This window comes from Rattus norvegicus, chromosome 20 (genome assembly GCF_021556685.1).
Source record: "Rattus norvegicus strain SHRSP/BbbUtx chromosome 20, alternate assembly SHRSP_T2T, whole genome shotgun sequence".
Lineage (NCBI taxonomy): Eukaryota > Metazoa > Chordata > Mammalia > Rodentia > Muridae > Rattus > Rattus norvegicus.
Window position 1 is genome coordinate 9,028,406 of NC_141553.1, and position 17,192 is coordinate 9,045,597.

General features: G+C 53.5%; 1 protein-coding gene across 1 annotated transcript in view; it reads left to right on the forward strand.

The window, feature by feature from the left end:
• Window positions 1-13,095, forward strand: part of Zfand3 (zinc finger AN1-type containing 3) — a 195,085-nt gene extending 181,990 nt beyond the window's left edge. Inside the window, 1 exon segment of the mRNA NM_001012175.1 lies at window positions 11,152-13,095. Within this exon segment, the coding sequence (NP_001012175.1) occupies window positions 11,152-11,306 (155 nt within the window). The 3' untranslated portion in view covers window positions 11,307-13,095.
• The last annotated feature ends 4,097 nt before the right edge of the window (window positions 13,096-17,192 follow it).

Below are 17,192 nucleotides of genomic sequence, written 5' to 3' on the forward strand. Positions count from 1 at the left end.
AAAGATTTTCTGGGCTCATCTGAGCAGCAGGCCCAGGTCTTGTTTTCTGCTTTGTTTGGAAATAAAATGTTTCCTCAGGCCACTGAGAGCTAGTGGTGATCATCATGGCCTTTTCCTCCTCTAAAGTGTTTACTGGGACCAAGCTGACGCAGTTCTGTAACACTGGTCCCAGCAGCACACCCCAGCTTCAGGGAGCTCACGCCCGGGTCTCCGCCCATGTCCATTTGTGTGCGTGTTGATTTAGCGATGCTCTTTTTCCAAAGTTGCTTTCCCCTTTGATGCAAAATCTCATCCATGATCAGGTGTTTTTAGTTTATTTATTCTGTTTTAATCTGGGACATTCTCACCAACTTTGTTTTACAATTTTGACATTTTAAAATAAGACCCTCTCTCTGTTGTACACAAACACATACATGTGCACCTACAGATTCTCATGGGTTGTAAGGTCAGAGCACCCCTCATTTGGGTGGGTTTCTTAATGGTTTTAGTTGCCTTCTCTCAGCCAGCACCGGGGTGATGAGCTTTGCTTGGAGCTTCAGCCTGGAGGCCCCAGGTCTTCAGTCTCTCGGTACTGAGGCCATTTGATTCCTGTACACACTCTGTTCCCCACCTCCGACAGTGTGCCTGGTAAACTTTGACAGTGTGTTAATGCTCTTCACGGAACCATCCCTGAGAGGCTGGGCTCCGTGGCACATGCTGTTAATCAATCCCTGCACTCTATGATGGCGGCAGGCAGATCTTTGAGCTTGCTGATCCAGTCTATATAGAGAATTCTAACAGCCAGGGCTACATAGGGAGACCCTGTCTCAAAGACACAAATGACGTCCTTGAGTTTGGCATCTAGTTATGAGTCTTGCCTGAACCATTCTCACGTGACAGTTCAGAATGATTTGATGCCACAGTTTGTGTTTGACGCTGGAATTCTTTGAGTGGCTCCTTTTGTTTTTAACCTATGGCTGCTGTGGATCCCTCCCCCTTTCCACTGGCTCATGAGTCAGTGCTATATATAACTTTTCCACTCCTGTCTCCGTTGAGGAGGGAGTTGAGGGAGGGGTGGAAGCATAACAAGATGTGTCCGCGTGTTTTACTTCCTTCCCCCACTTCTGCAAGGGCTGTAGGATGTCATACACTGGGCCTGACAGGAAAGCGTGCACACACGTAAGAAACCATGGCCTGACCAGCCAGCACTGGAGTCATTAGCAAGTCACAGTAAGAGGACGGGGCGGGATGGCTCCATCCCACCTAGAAGGCTAGACAGGCTTCTGCAGTTCAGGCCTTAAGGATGGGTGTGGCTTAGATGTAGGGAAAGGTGGCACAAGTCCTGGGAAAGCAGCCGGTGCCAGCTAGTGTCCAGCGGGCTACTCAACACTCCACCCCACATATCTACTCCTTAGTCAGGGTCCATGTCATGTCTGTCCACCGAAAGATCTCAGAGGAAGAATAACTAACCAGTAGCAACACAGAGGACTCTCAGAACATGTCACATGACATTGAATCCAGGGACACTAAAATTCTAGAAACACCAAAGCTGCCAAGGAGAGCAGGTCACCGGTTGGCTGGCGCTGGAGGTGGGCATGGATATTTGTCATTAATCTGTAAGAACAACAAATGTATATCCCATTATTTATAAAATGGTATTTCATGTACATGCACATATGTGCACATGTGTGTAGCTGTGGTGCATCATGTGGGGTATGACTGGATGCTTCGTGGAGTCACACTGCTACACAGACCCTCATCGGGGTCCCAGGTCCCAGCAGAAATTTGGAGATGAAGTTTTCAGTGTGTGAGGTTTGCTTTTTTTCTTCTCTTCCCTTGCAAACATCTGGGGAAGCCAGTCAGTTCTGCTTCCTTTCACGTGAGTGCCTTACCCCACTTCCTGAGTTGTGGTTTAACATCAGCCTTCCTTTCTCTGTCCCTTTGCTCTGCTGTCCTAACGTCTCAGGGACCTGGGCTGTGTAGTCAGAGCTCCGTGGTCCCTGCTGGACTGTGTGCTGTCTGGTATTACCCAGAGAGGTCAGCGAGTCTGCTGCTTGTGGGGAAAACTTTGTCAGTAGTGTCTGAGGGCAGACCCAGTTTGGTGAGGCAGTGGCCAGGTCTGTCTCAGCGTAGTTTTGAGACTGACCGCATATTTTCAGCTTTGGGGCTTCCTGAGAGGATATTTGGCTGAAGGAGTAAGATCCAGACGGGCAGTATTAGCATCAGTTCTTTGTGCATACTTTCTCTCCTTAAATTTTTATTGGTGAAAAGTCAAGTCATCTATCAGATAGGATGAGATTGCCTGCTTTATTTAATTCCAGTTATTTTATATAATTTCTCAACTTCGGGGGAAATTATACTTCATAAACTGTTTTACCTTGGTCTCAGAAAATGCAAGGTCATAGCTTGTCGTTCATCTATACCTGTCCCCTGTCCCAGCCTTATACCCCAGCTGCTACCTGGAATGCACGCAGAGGGGTCTTAGGACTCCTGTGCTGGGAATAACCCAACAGCTGGGCGGGCATCAGCGCTGACCTGTGGTGAGCCCGTTCTCTCTTTACCAATTGGAGTAAAGTGGCTTCTCAACACCCCAGTCCCTAGGGACTACAAAAAATGGTGTTAGAGTATCCGGCCAAATCAAGTCTGTGTCCATGTTTCCTAAGCCGGAGCCCTTACCAAAGCTCACCTTCTTTTACTGCAGCCTTTGTTGATAAAGGGGCCTCACTGCCTTAGGGTGCCTGGTCATTTCTCCTTAGAATCTACCATGGGCCTCTCTGTTGGTGGCTTTAGAACACAACTGCGAGTGCTTCAGGGGGAGGCCATGCTTGTTCTCCTCCTCCCTGGCTCAGGAGCACAGCTCCTCCCTCTATGCCCAGTAACATGCAGTTACCATGGGAACAGGATGGGAATCTTGTAGGAGACATAAAGAATAGGGCTGTTGATATCTGTCACTGGTTAGGACTTAAGATTGTGTCTGTTTTACTCTTAAAGGGCATTGTAGGACAAGGACACCTCAGTTTTTAGAGTTAAAACTCAAGCTTTGAAATTAAGTATAGGAGATGCTAAGGTAAGACCTGAGATTTGAGTCCCTATCTTTTTCCCCTCTAAATTGTCCCATTGGGCATCCTAATGTTGAGGTGACTGAGACCTGCTGTGTGAGAACCAGTCACTGGGGGATTTGTAGTTCCCTGATGTGGTAAGGGTTGGTTATGAGTCCAAGTATGGCCTTGAATGTATGTGTGCACACTGTGTGTGCACGCTGTGTGTGCACGCTGTGTGCCTGATGTCCACTGAAGGCAGAAGAGGCTCTTGGATGCCCCAGCACATGAGTGATTGTGTGTTACCTAAATATGTGTTCTGGAGGGCAGAGGCGTTGCCCTCCCTGTTGTCTCCCACCATTGGGGTTGATTGGGGTACAGCAGCCTTTCCACCATGCCCGTGCTGTTTCCCCCCACTGTTCATGTCTCACTGACCATGAAAATGGGGCAGCTTGTAGGGCTCTCTGGCTGACCCCCCTGGGTGCCCCTGGCTTATGACACATGGCCTGGGTGTACTGGGGCACTTTCAGTAGGTTTTTTGCTTCGCTTCCCGTGACCTGAAGCTGTTTTCCCCCCATGCGTGTCGGCGCTCTTTAGCCTAGGATGCAGAGTGCAGTGCTACCTTTCCTCCTCTGCTCAGCCCAGCACAGACCACAAATACCAAGCAGACGGCCAGTGAGCACTGTTCACTCCTTCCCAGCACTGGAGCATGGCTCCTGTTAGTTGAGGTTTCAGTACCTCTGCTTCTCCAAGATCAGTATCAGTGAAGTTTGTCTAATTCTGGAAAGTACCGTCATTCAAGCGGGCCCAAGTCTTGATTGATGAGGTCACACAACACAGGTCCTGGAGACACAGGCTCCAACAAGGCAGCACTTGAGCTCTCCCTCCCTGTTTGCCAGCAGGAGACAGCAGCACCCTGTATAGCATGGAAACTGGTCTCTCTGAGAGCATCTTTTGGAGAGTAGGGGGCACAGACAGGGTTTCTGTGCATAGCCCTGCCTGTCCTGGAACTAGCTCCATAGCCCAGTGTGGCCTCAAACAGAGATCCACCTGCCTCTGCGTCTCCGGTGTTGGGAATAAAGGTGTGCGTCTTTTAGGGCCAGTCTCTTGTACAAGCCTCAGCCCTGGCTGTGCTGGCATGTTCTTGGGGTGTCGGCACTCTTGGTGGTGTTGGCACTGCAGCTTTTCAGTCTGTGAGATTCAGAACCAGGCTGCTGGGGAGCCAAGTCCCTGGGAGAGAGCCACAAGGGCCTTGAGAGGTCTGGGCTGGGCTAGCAGAGAAGCTGCTCCGCCTGACGGATGGGGAAGAGGACTTACCACATCTCAGCCCTGCTGAGGCGGACTTGACACAGTGGTGTTGTGTCAGTGGTCACTGAGTACTCAGAAGCACCAGGCGCTGGCCCTCCCAGGGCTGCCTTTCAGAGGCTCCACTCACTGGGCGCATCTCAGGAAGATCCTCCAGGGCTGCAGGGAGCAGGTCTGTGCCAGGGTTGAATGCTCTCCCAAGCCAGAAGTTTCTGGTGAAGCTTGGTATTTGTGGTATTTAATTGTCAGGATGCCTGCTTTTGCTGCTCAGGAAGTGGCTGGATCTTGGCCGTATGGGACGGCGGACAGAGGATGCTCCAGTTAAAGACAGTCATGTGGACCTGCTACCCCCAAACCCTCACAGGCAGTCTGGCAGCTACCATTGGAGCCTCGCAGGGCCCAACAAGCCTCTTCTTCCTCCTTGATGGTCAGGATGTGCCATACAGGCCAACATCCATCTCGATCTGGGTCAGTCCTGGCCCTTGGGAGGGGGCAACTGAGTTAACACAGGAAGGCTTGTGAGTCCTTGTCATTGATACACAGGGGGTGACATGCTTCTCTACCTGCCCTGCCAAGTTACAGATTTATCCAGGAAGAGAGGGAAGGCTCTAGATTTATAAGTTAAGGGGCCAGGTTTATGTTAATACTCTTGCTTCAATTAAATTGCTCTTCCCTGGAGCCCAGTTGTTGCACGAGGATTAATTTTCTGTTGAATCTTGAGTAACCGAACAAAGTCCTAGTGCCAGGTTGAGAAGCGAGCAGTGTGGAGGCCTGTGGTGAAGTTAATCTCCACCCAGCTCATCTGTGACCTCAGAGTCACATCAGTCACGGTGCCTGAGACGCCCTGGTCACTCCCAGAACTAGAACTGCACAGGCTGGACTTGTTGGGGGTTGAGAAGGACACCTTTGTTAACGTTGTGTTCCTTTGTTGCTAGAAGGGATCCGTTTCTGTCTTTAGTGAGTTGTCTGTAGATAAGGTTATTTTACTGTCCATCTTGACTGAATTCTAGAAGAGGAGTGAGAACCTCCACCTCTGTGCTGTGTGTCTGCTGGGGAGGTGTGCAGCACACCGTGTGCCCAGAGTGGAACCATCACCAAGGTATAAAGCGACAGTGAGGAGTGTGGGGCTTGGAGCAGGCTGGCTGGGAGGAGTCGTCCTGGACAGAGAAGGCAGTGTGGGCCTGAGGGACAGCCAGTGCTGTGGGTCCTGGTGGTATGGCAGGAGCCCAGTGCAGGAGAGTGGGGGCGGCAGTGCCCAGCCGGGGCTTGTTGGCCTCGCTAAGTTTATTATATTTATAACTGAAGGGTTTCGAGCACCAGAGTGACATCATCTGATTTACATTCTGAAAATCCCCCTGTGGTAGAGAAGCAGAAATGCTTGTGCATGTAGGCCCTCAAGAATACTTAGAGGCTGGTGGCCATGGTGACTTGGCCTCTATGGAAGCGTTAACAGAAAATGAGATGAGAGACTTGGTGATTGTTATTTTATACAATTTGAAGTTTATTATATTCATATATTCCATTATTGTACTCAAAGAGGAACTAACACATGAAGCAAGCATGTCCTAATGGTGTAGCCCTATGTCCAGAGTCCTTACGCATGCTGCAGGAGAGCGGCCTCTGCAAGCCCCGTGGGCCCTGGCCTCCCAGCCCCTCTGTGCCTGCTCCTTGGGCAGGCTGCCCTGGTTCCTGCCTGCTGTCCAGCGGAGAGCAGGACACGTGCAGGATGTGGTTTAGAGCTTGTCTAAGAAACCACTCGTGATGATAGTGAGGTCCGTGTGAGGAGAAGGGAAGGGGAGGAATCTGGGGTCTAGCGTGAATCCCAGCTGGGTGGGCAGTCGCCTTTATGAGGCAGAAAGATGAAGTCAGTCGTGGAGGCCCAGGAGGACCGAGGTTCTGTTCTGAGCCAGGACTGCAGAGCCTGTGGAATCTGCAGTCTGATACCTGAGCTGGAGCTCTTCTGTAAGGGGCTCAGCACCGGGTGCCAGTGGGACTTCATGCAGGGTCCTAGCCAGTGAGGAGGGAAGTTCCAAAGGGTGACATCACAAAGCATGGGCAAGCACAGATGAGAGCTCTGGGTCTGGGGCCCTGGCAGGTGACCTCTGAGCACTCGATCCGTGCTCCATCCCGTTCTGGTTCTTGGATAATGACTTTCCCTCTCGCATGTGAAGCCAGGGCTGGAGGAAAGTGCGAAGCAGATACAGTCCATGCCCAGTCCCCGCAGCTGCTTTCCGTGTGCAGCTGATGATTCTGCTGTGGGCATTGGGTCAGCGGATGGGATGTAGTCTAGGGATTCCCGCTGGTGGTGTGTGCATGGCTGACGCTTTCCGGCAAGTGGAGCTGACCACCTGGTGTTCCCAACGCGCCCTTGTGAGCGAGCTGGGACGGGTGAGCTGTCCCGAGGCTGAAGAAACTTCCTTGCTGGGAAGATAGGATTTGGTTTTCCAAGGAGCTTCTTGGTCATTTTAGATACAGAGGTTAGGGACATTAATTAACCTTGTTTTGTTTTTTGTCTCATGTAGCCCAGGATGGTTTTGTACTTCTGATCCTCTAACACCTTCCAAGCTGCTGGAATTATGGGCAGTGGCACTGTGCTTGGATTTATGCCATGGGGAGGGGTTGCTACATCCCCAGTACATTAATCTAAAATGACTCTTTAGATACCGTATCTGATCCCTGCAGCGCTGTGGTCTGGAGATGGCCCTCACCAAGTTTTAAGGGGACGCATAGGCTCCGCTTGCCTGATTCAGAAGTGGAGTGAGTGACCGAAGTCTGGGACCTCGGAGGGTTGGGCTGCTGTCCTGTCCTCTTCCGTGTCCTCTTCCGTGTCCTCTTCCGGCTGCTGGCTGCTCGCTCACACCGCACACCCGCAGAGCCATTTGCATGTCTGGTCCTCAGCCTCCTCAGTGTTCAGATCTGCTTGAGCCGCTCACATTTGAAACTCAGATGAGCAGGGAGGGAAGTGTACACGTTAGGTAGAAACCCCGAGTGGCTGCGCTGAGCCTTGTCCCATCCCTGTCTTTAATAAAACAGCGTGTGTGGGCTTTCAAGTGGGAGGTGTTCAGGAAAGCAAGTGCCTAATTAATTAAAACCGAGAGCCAGCGCTACTTGGGTCAGCTGACTTTACTCTATGATGAAGCTGGTCCGCAGCTTCTGCTGGGTGTGGGTTAAGTGCAGACACTGAGGAGTGTGGGTTCGACTGCCATCTTGTTGCTCTCAATGGCTCACAGAAAAAGGCAGACTGACCCGTGGTCAGCCGCAGGGAACTGTGAGCTGGCTGCGCTGTTTTGCCCCAGGCCGCCTCCGCACTGGTTTGGGTGACAGTCAGGTGCCCCTTGGGCAATGATTGTGGTCAGGGTTTCACAGGAGCAGAACAAGGGCTGCTGCTGCTGCTGCTGCTGCTGCTCCTGCTGCTGCTGCTGCTGCTGCTGCTCCTGCTGCTGCTGCTGCTGGAACACTTAGGGCCAGGGCCTGCCTGCTGCTGTGGTGCCCATGCTTGTTCCCAGTGTCCAGGGTGGACTGTCGCCTCCTGGGAGCATCAGCTATGGTTGAGGGCGCCTGGATTAAGAGGGCGAGCTTTGGCTTGAGTGCTCAAGGCTGTAGGGTGAGGAGAGGTCTGCATCCCAGCAGATGGCAGTTTCACACATCAGTCACATCTGTGGCATGGGGCTGGCTAGAGCCGTGTGTTCTGTGTCTGAATCCAGATGTCTGAGAGCTCCATGCTGGGCCTCTGGCTTCTCCTTCCACTTCTCGCATGCGTGCGTGGCTGCACTTAGAGCGATGAGGAGGAGGCATTGGAGGCTGTGGAACAGGGGCTGTGGACAGTGAGGAGCTGGCGTAGTTGGAGCTGGGAAGCAAACCCAGGCCGTCTTTTGTTGTGTGTGCTTTTAACCACGGAGCCATTTTCACTGCAGCCCACTTCTGCGTTCACGGTGACTCAACTGGTGGCCTCTGCTCTCTCCTCATGCAGGTTTCATTGTAGAAGGTAGACTTGCATGGTGTGGCCACTTGCCTTCCTAGTGCTGTCTGCTGAGTTGATGGGGTCTTCTCAGGTTACCCAGCCCCTCTGGAGACCGCCCAGCCCACACCATAGGTTATAGGAATGGTACATGTGTGCTCGGTCCTCTCTAGCTCTCCATCCCTGTTCTGAGTGGTCTCAGGATTGGGGACAGTGGCTGGTCCACGTAGAGAAAAGGGTGCAGCCTGTGGGGTGGGCTTAGAGGGCCAGCTGTGCTTGGTCCTCCTTTTTTAATGCAGGGCGTGTCCTATGTTGCCCACCCAAGCCAGTAAGTGAAGAGACACCCACCGAGCTGGGTGGGTGAGGGCAAGCCCGCACACCGCAGTGCTTTTCATCTGCATGCGGCTGAGAAGGGGTGTGGGGCTCTGTGATGACCCCTGGGTGACAGGAGTGAGTCTCACCTGAGGCATCGATGATTTCACAGCTTTGTCGCTTGATTCTCCACCCATCTGGTGGCACTTTTTGGGGTCTTTTTCAAGAAAGGACCCAAATCGCGTTTGTCCTGCCTCTGTTTCTGAGAACCCTAGAACTTGCAGGCCTCCTGCCTTGCCTTCTAGTTTCTCATGAGTGACTTAGAGAAATGCCAAGGCTAGCCCAGCTGAAAGCAGGGAGTAACCTCAGGTCCTTTGTCACTCAAGAACGGCCATCTCCAGTGATGTAGAGTTCACGGTCCCCACAGCAGTTTTTGGAAACAGGTCTGTGTCCCCAAGAAGGGAAGGTTCAGATCGATTACTCCATCTGCTCTGCCTGTGCTCATCTCCAGCCCTTTCTTGTAAGAAACTTCACAGTTTCTTTTGTTTTAAAATGAAATTCCACCCACCTCCCTGTCCGCACTTACCCACAGTGCAGGGCGCGCCGCTCCCAGCAGCACCAGACTGCGGTAGCTGGCCTGTGCCTGGTGAAAGATCATGGCAGGACTGGAGTGTAACCTGCATCTAATAACCCAGCCTCGGCATGGCCATGGAGACCTGGGCACACGTCCCCTGGCCCTCCCTGTGCATTACCTGTGACGTTGAAGTGCAGCTGCTGCTGAGTAAGTTTCCAGCGTGCAGAGCTCAGAGCAGGCTCTGGCTGCATCTGACAGGTGTGCAGAGCATGGGCCTGCAATGGATGCTCGTGGCTCTAAGAACCTTGTCAAAGGAAGGGGACACTCTGACACTGGCCCCTCTGGATCTGCTTTGACTAGGATCTGAGTTAGGCTGATCAGTTCCCAGCTCAGGAGAGACCACCCTCCCAAAGGAAGGGGCAGCGGGGTCACTGCTCTTCTGCAAGAGCTGTGCCAGGGCTTGTGCCCCAGCCGGCCTGGCAGTCGTCCCTTCCCTCTCTTCCCCTACCCCCAACCCCATAGACACGGGCTTTGTTCCTGAAAGATGATTTAGCTTTTAGGGGGGCTGTGTACTTTGGGTGCACAGCCTCTGCTGTGGAGCCCTTTGGGAGACAGACGACTGGTGTCCACTGTCTGGGAGTGATGACTGACCAGTGAGTGTGATCACAAGCTCATTAATCTCAACTTCGCTTTCCGACCGAGTGGGAGCTTAGCTTCTCAAGAGACAGAAATTTCATCTCTATTCTTTTCCTCAAACCCAGTCCCAATTTAGAGTCAAACATATTGCCCTGCTCTCCCTGGGAAGCAGTTAATAATGTGTTTCTTGAACAATGGCTGTTCAGGCTGTACCCTCCGCCCCTCGATGCATGAGCCCGCGAACACAGCCTGAGCAAAGCAGCCACCACGACAGGGTGAATGGCGGCTCTTGTCTTTTAAGATTCTCACACATGTGCCTCCATCATGAGCCGGGGAAGGTAATCGTAAAACCAAGGGTCATTGAATCTTGAGTTTGTCCTTCACCTCCAGGACCTGGTCCGCTTCAGCCAGTCGGTTTCCAGGTTCTGTACAGTTACAGAGGACAGAGGCTGAGGGGCGGCCACCTGTTGGTTTCTGGACTTGCTTAAAGGAAAGCAGTCTGCGTAGAGTGGCCCTGTGAGTTGCTGCAGACACAGGGAAGCAAGTTAGGAAGGTACTTGGTCCATCAAGGCCTGCCACCTCTACCTAGGCCCACAGGTCTGCGAGGTGTGGCTACACAGAGTGGGGGGGTGAGGGTGGAGGAGGTCCTTGGCCCTGGCAGTCGGTCCTGAAGGGGAGGACTGCACATGCCTCTCAGCCTTTCGAGGGGTTCACTGGGGAGCCAGGAGGAGACAGGTGACCTTCATACGCTTCGTTCTCCTTTATTCCGTGAGCTGAGGTCTTGACCCCCGTGGCCTCAGCCTCATTTGCCCCAGCGCACCCTCATCCGCCTGTGCGTGTCATGCTCTGCAGGCCTGTCCTGCCCTCTGTCCTGTTCGTCTGTGCCAGGCCAGTGTCTCCCTTGGACCTACAGCTGCCTCCACAGCCCAGAGGACAGCCTCTCGGGGAGTTAGAGCAGTCAGACCAGATGACATCACACTCAGTCCTCCTGTGGTTCTGCCTGCTGTGTGTCACCTTTTCCAGGGTTGCAAACACCCACTTCCTGTGAGGAACCCCATTCCCTTGTTGAGTGTGACTTGATCCCTACTGGAGCTTGCAGGGCCTCTGAGCTGGCATGGGTACGAAGCCGCTTCTGTGACCCTGGAGTCCCTCTCCATCAGCTGCACTGGGCAAGGCCAGTGCCACACCTTTCCCAGGGTAGAGCTGCAGATCTCACTGTACCAAGAAGTGGGGTGGGAGCTGCCAGCCCGTGTAAGGGGTGAGGTGCGGCATTAAACCTTGTACTCACCCTGTGTCTTGCAGATGCCAGTGAGGCCCCTAACTGTGTCTCCTCTGCCCCCCCACTTCAGGGTACGTGTTCTGCATGTTACATCGCCTCCCAGAGCAGCACGACTGTACGTTCGACCACATGGGCCGTGGCCGCGAGGAAGCCATCATGAAAATGGTGAAACTGGACCGGAAAGTGGGGCGCTCCTGCCAGCGCATCGGGGAGGGGTGCTCCTGAAGGCCAGGCACGGCCACCACACGACGCTGTTCTTAGTTCACTAATGTTAGCCTTATTTAGGACAAAGTCAGCCAGACACCTTGTACTGGGCACGCGTCAGACTACAGCCAGCCGTCTTCTTTCTTTAGCCAGCCATCCTGGTACTGTAGTTTAGGGGTTGATGGTGGATGAAATTGATGTCTGGCTGGTTACTAAGGTGCCTGCTAGCCATTGTATAAAATTAAAACATGAAGACTATTTGTTTTGAGCATGGCTAGTGGATTCACAACAACACATGCCTGTCACTGCTGGAGTCGCACTTACAAAGCCTTAAGCGGAAAGTGTCCAGAGCAGACCGAGGCAGCAGGGCAGGTGCAGGCCGCGCCGCCCATGCGGGCGGCTTTGACAGAAACTCTTCCATGTTCGGCCTTTCACCTCTTCACTTTCGCTTGGTCCCAGCAGGACCTGATGGCCACGCGTGCCTTGGCCACAGGAAGCTGCTGAGACTGACCACGTGGCCGGGCTGGGCTGGGCCCTCACTCTCCCTCAGCTGGAAGTCAGGGTGGGGACAGATTCTATGGAGGAAGCTTTTGAACCTGTTGTTACGGGGAAACTCATCACACAAGGAGAGAGACAACTCCACTTTGAAAATTAGCTCCCCTCAAGCCTAGTCCATGCACGGTCTCCACCTTTTCTGCACAGGATCCGTGGTTGTGACCCGGCTCTGGCTGTCGCTTGCTGAGAGCATTGGTGTTGCTCCTGGCAGGCCTGAGGCGTCAACCAGATGTCCATGGCCACGAGAGTCAGTGAGCGCACAGGGGATCTGCTGCTGCCCTTCCTGGCAGGAGTCTCCTCTTGTTTCTATGCAGCCATAGTTTGAGGACAACCAGGCCAACAACCTCAGGACAAGTTCAGGAAGGAAAGACAGTGGACTGCATGGGACCCTGGTGTGGCTCTAGAACGTTGAGAGTGGTGGCTGTGGGTGGGAGGCAGCTCTCAGCTTGGGTCTGAACGGGGCTGGTTAGAAACCACTCAGGGGGGCGGGGCGGGGCGATTCTGGGAGTCTCTGGAAAGCCTTGGTCAGGTTTAAGTGCCACACCTTGTGTGCATCTGTCCCAGATCGTGGCTTGGCCGGAGCTGTCCACGTCTGACTGCTGAGTGGTTTAGCCCAGTGACTTTCCCTTGTGTAGGTGAGCAAGGTCTGCTTCCCAGATGAACAGATCTGCAAGTATAATGTCGTGATCCAAGATAGCGAATAGGAAATCATGTTCTTCCCACCCTGCACCCAGTCTGCACCCCAGCAGAGGGGACCCAGTGCAGAAGCTCCAGCCTTAATTCTTGCTTCAGGACCCAGACCAGCCCCTCACTCGAGGGCAACCCAGGGTACGGTGCAGGTCTGCCTAGCGTTTACCACTGCTGTTAAGCCACAGCTCTCTGGCCCCACATGGCCGTCCTCGGTGAGGCGCCGTGTACCCTTCTTAGGCCCTCAGGTCCCCAGAGCACTAGGAGGGGGTGCTGGGGACCATGTGCCCAGGGACCGCAGCCAGGTTCACGCCTGCTGGGGGAGCTGGGCAGGGGAGGAAGGGCTTGTTCCCTACAGTATCTGTTCTGTGAAGTTTGTTAAATGTAAGGGAAGCTGAAATTCTTGTATCTTAAAGAGGAAATCTTATTTAACCCTTTGTGTCCTAGATTGACTTACACACATAGCCTAGAGCTCAGTTTTAGTTTAACATTGTGGAAATATTAAAAGAATCTTGTAACTTTATTCTTTTTTTTCTCCTGCTGAAACAAATTAAACCAATCGTATGGACATTTGAATTGTCTGTTTTAGCGGCTCCCCCATGCCCAAGAACGGCCAGGAAAGGAATGCAGAGCCTCCCCGCTGCGAGCGTGCAGCCTGCTCGGCAGTGTTTGGGACATGGGGTGATTTGCCCAGGAAGTGTCCACATCCAGCAGCCGCTTCCCCGTCTGGATGCCTGGAGGTTGCAGTGCAGGCAGGGCGGGGCTGGCTCTCGAGGACCCCAGGGGTGGGTGGGTTGGGAGCCTGGGTCCTGGAGTGTGGGGAGGGCCGGAGGGAAGGAGCTGCCCACTCCTTCAAGGCAGCTGCAGGGATGAGCATGTGGGTCTGACTGACGTTCAGGATGCTGCCAACACTACATCAAAGTTTTGCCTCAGGCAGAGGAATGGCACCTACACCACCCCACAGTTGCCAGCGGGTGACGAAAAATGGCCAAGGTCAGAGTGCCTGGCACAGGGCAGGGAAAAGCCAGCGGGCAGCAACAAAGGCTAGTCTGACGTCAGTGTGGCCAAGCCAGGACAGAGACCCTCTGATGGCCATGGGAAGAAAAAAGCCCTGGGAACTCTGCGAAGCACCCCTCCCCACCCTCACAGGCACGGTGGCGACCCAAGGAGGGTGCAGTGCGGGAAGGGCCCTGACCTCTGCAGCCCCTCACAGCAGACAGAAGCCCCTTAAACTGGAAAAGGGGGCACCTAATTTCTCTTCTAGCCCTAGGGTCTGGGAAAAGTCTCAGATCCTGAAATACATGTGGAATATTAAATAAAATGGAAAATGTGTTCACGTCCCTCCGGCCACATGCAATGACTATGATCTGGTTAGATCTCGGGGCCTCTGCCCAGAGCCAGCAGCTCCGCTCTCCACCTGAGAGACGCCCAAGTGTTCACGGCCCATGGAAACCCCAGGAATGAAACCAGGGCTCATGGGAGTGAGGAGGCTGGCGTGCTGTCTGCCAGCACTTCCCTGCCTTCTTGGCCAGCCAGTGCGACCAGGAGTCAGAGGTCCCTCCTGGCACACACTGGGGCCAAACCCCACCTTCCTTTGCCTGTGTATCCAGGTGTGTGGCACCCGCTCATGGCAGGACACTGACGTCACTGGCATCTCGGCCCAGGCCTATCTGAGTGGGCTCTTTACAGTGACTTTGGTGTTAGGTCTTGGGCACACTGAGCCTTGGAGCCCCCCTAACTTTTCCTGGAGAGGCCCTGGTTTTATGACCCTCAGGTTGTGACACCTGGAAGAGATCTACTGGACCCAGGCGGTCTTGGGGTCACAGTACTTCTCAAGGTGGAGGGCGGGGGGATGGTTGCTGTAAAGGGAAGACAACCCCCTTAGCAACGCACCCCACACAGGAAACAGTGGGATGACTCAAGCACGGATGTGTGCACACGGATGTATGCTGTTGTGGGTGTCTGGGAAACGTCAGGAGATGTCCCATTTTTAGAACATGTTCCCCCCTCTACACCCTATCTTGGGTCACATCAGGGAATGGATCCCTGTGCCGTGGATTGGAGCCAGCTTTCCCGGGGCAGGAACAATGCCTCGTGGGGCACCAGCTGCTGGAGGGGGGCCCTGAGGCAGGTGACTTGCTGGGGCAACGCAGAAGAGAGAAGTAGCAGGGGAGGGAGAGAAAGGAAACAATCTAGTGGGTTTCCCCCACTGCCTTGTCCACCTGCACCCAGGCATGAGGTGGGCAGCTTTCACACGCTGGGATGCTGGCTGGGCCAGTTACATTCCCGGGCTGTGGGCTAACTGTTCCCTGCACAGCTAGAACCCTTTGGGGGTGTAGAATGCATCCATGCAGTCTCCCATGTGGCCCGGTGGCCCTAGAGAACCTAAAGCAGGGTAGTGCTGCTGTCAGCAGCCACAGAGAGGTGTCAGCCCCACTCCTGTCCTATGTCCACACAGGAAGAGGGGCTAAGTGAGGGATTGGGGTTGGAGCCCAGGCCTCCTGCATGCTGAGCAAGGGCTTTTACTGAGTGAGCCACAGCCAGCCCTTCAGATTGCCTTTCAACACTGAAATTCATGTTCTGAGAATTTTGGATCTGGCCACTTTGAAGCGAGCGTGCTGGAGAGATGGTGGCTCGTAGGTCGTCCCGCAGAACATGCTTCAGACAGGTGGGGATGGAGCTCTGGCCCACCTCCAGGTTAACCCAGCACAGCAAGTGTAGCTGGGACAAGCTTTCCTGCCTGACCACAGCGCAGACCACAGTTCAGGTTTTCAACAAAGCTGCCACCGGAGAAAGGACAGTCTCCAGGGGACGGGAAAGTGGCTGTCCATACACAGACCAAGACTCTAACTTGTGTGAAGAACTGAAACCAGAAGGAGACAGCTGTATTTCAGAATTACAGCCAACAAAAGCAGAAGCCGACAAGTGGGGCGTGTGAGGTAAAGAACAGCCACTAAGGGGAGCTGAGGGTGGGGCAGGTGCCGAGAGACCTCCTGGCGGGGCTGAGGCCATTTGTCCCCCAATACACATTCAAAACAACAGCACATGCACCCGTAGATACAGACCATGTGATGGGGGGTTTGTGTTGGTTAAATTTCTGACAATGTGGTTCTCTGATGTAAGAGGGCCAGCAGGGAAGGTGTGGGATTAGAAACCAAAAGCACAGTGATGCCCTAGTTCACCTGCTAGACAGCTGTAACTGCGCCAAGCCTTAACCACTTGGAGGGAGAGAGCAACGGCTGCAGCGGCCATTGTGAAAACCCTGCAGACAGACCTGTCACCAGCCACCCCCAGCAATGAAACTGGGTCCAAGAGACACCTGCAGGTCTGTGCTGGGAACACTGTTCGAGACAGCCCAAGCACCAGCCAGAGTCCGTCTGCAGATGAACGTGCAGAGTTCATGTTTACATAATGACATCCTAGTCATCACTGAAAAGGATGGATGAGCCTAGGGGATGTAACGTCAAGTGAAACAAGCCAGGCAGAGACATAAATACTTCGTGATCTCGCTATGAAAGATGGCTTCCTCTTGTGGATTTGGGAGTGGGGTGTCACGGAGAATTGAGGACAGGCTGCCTGGTGGGTGATAAGTCACATTCTCAAACTATATTTTCATCTTTTGTCCTGCGTACTCTCTTCATTGTAGATCCACGTGAGTCATTTCTAATAACTCTATGACAGTACTAAGCCATCTCGGATCTCCTCTGCCAGAGACATTAGTCCAAACTTCAAGTAGTCTCAAGCAGATTTTTGGGACAAGAGCATAAAGCAAACGGCCTCCAGGCATTTGCTAACAATTGTCTGCTCCATCCACATTGCACTCAGCATCGCTGTCTGGCACACTCCTCCTAGGACTGCCCACTAAGCCCTGCTTAACAGCATCCAAAAAACACATGGTCAGTCCCAGAATTCCCTAAAACCTGGTGCCAGCCTCTCACACAGTTACGCCTCGGAGAGACGCTGTGACAAAGGCAACTCAGAAAGCATGTAACTGGGGCTGGCTTGCAGTTTCAGAGGTCCAGTCCAGGCACCATCCCCAGTGGCACACCTCCAAGGCTAGATAGATCTAATCCTCCTCAAATAGAAGCGTATGGTGATGGTGGGAGCCGACTCACAGATGAATTCTATGTCCCAATATGCAGTACACAGAAATCAACTGATGGTACCATTTCAAACCCTGCATTTGAATGTCCCCATGCATGTTTGAGGCTCCAGCTGTTTGGTGCAGGGCTCAGCCTGGGCCCCCCTCTTGCTGGCTTATCCCATGCGCAACCTGGCCTGCCTAGGGGGGGTAGGCTCTCCTTGGGTAGGGGTTTTAATCCATGGGGGACATGGGACACCAACTCACCTGCTCTTGGCCTCTGCTGGGGTAGATGAGCTGTAAGGGTGATGTCAACCTCTCAGAAACAAAACGGATGCCTTGCCTGACTGCAGCTGTAGCTTGAACTCCTACAGAGAAACGGAACAACTGGGTCTGGGCAGTTGACAAGGCGCAGCGGTCATTTCCTGCACACCGGTACGCCCCACGCTCTGTCTGCTGGTGTGGAGGTGGGCAGTGTCCTTGTCTGACCAGGAGCAAGTAGGGAAGAGAGTTTCCTATCCCTCCATGGAAACTGGGCCACTTGGTGACATCCCTGTGATTCTCCATCAGTACCAGCTGGCACC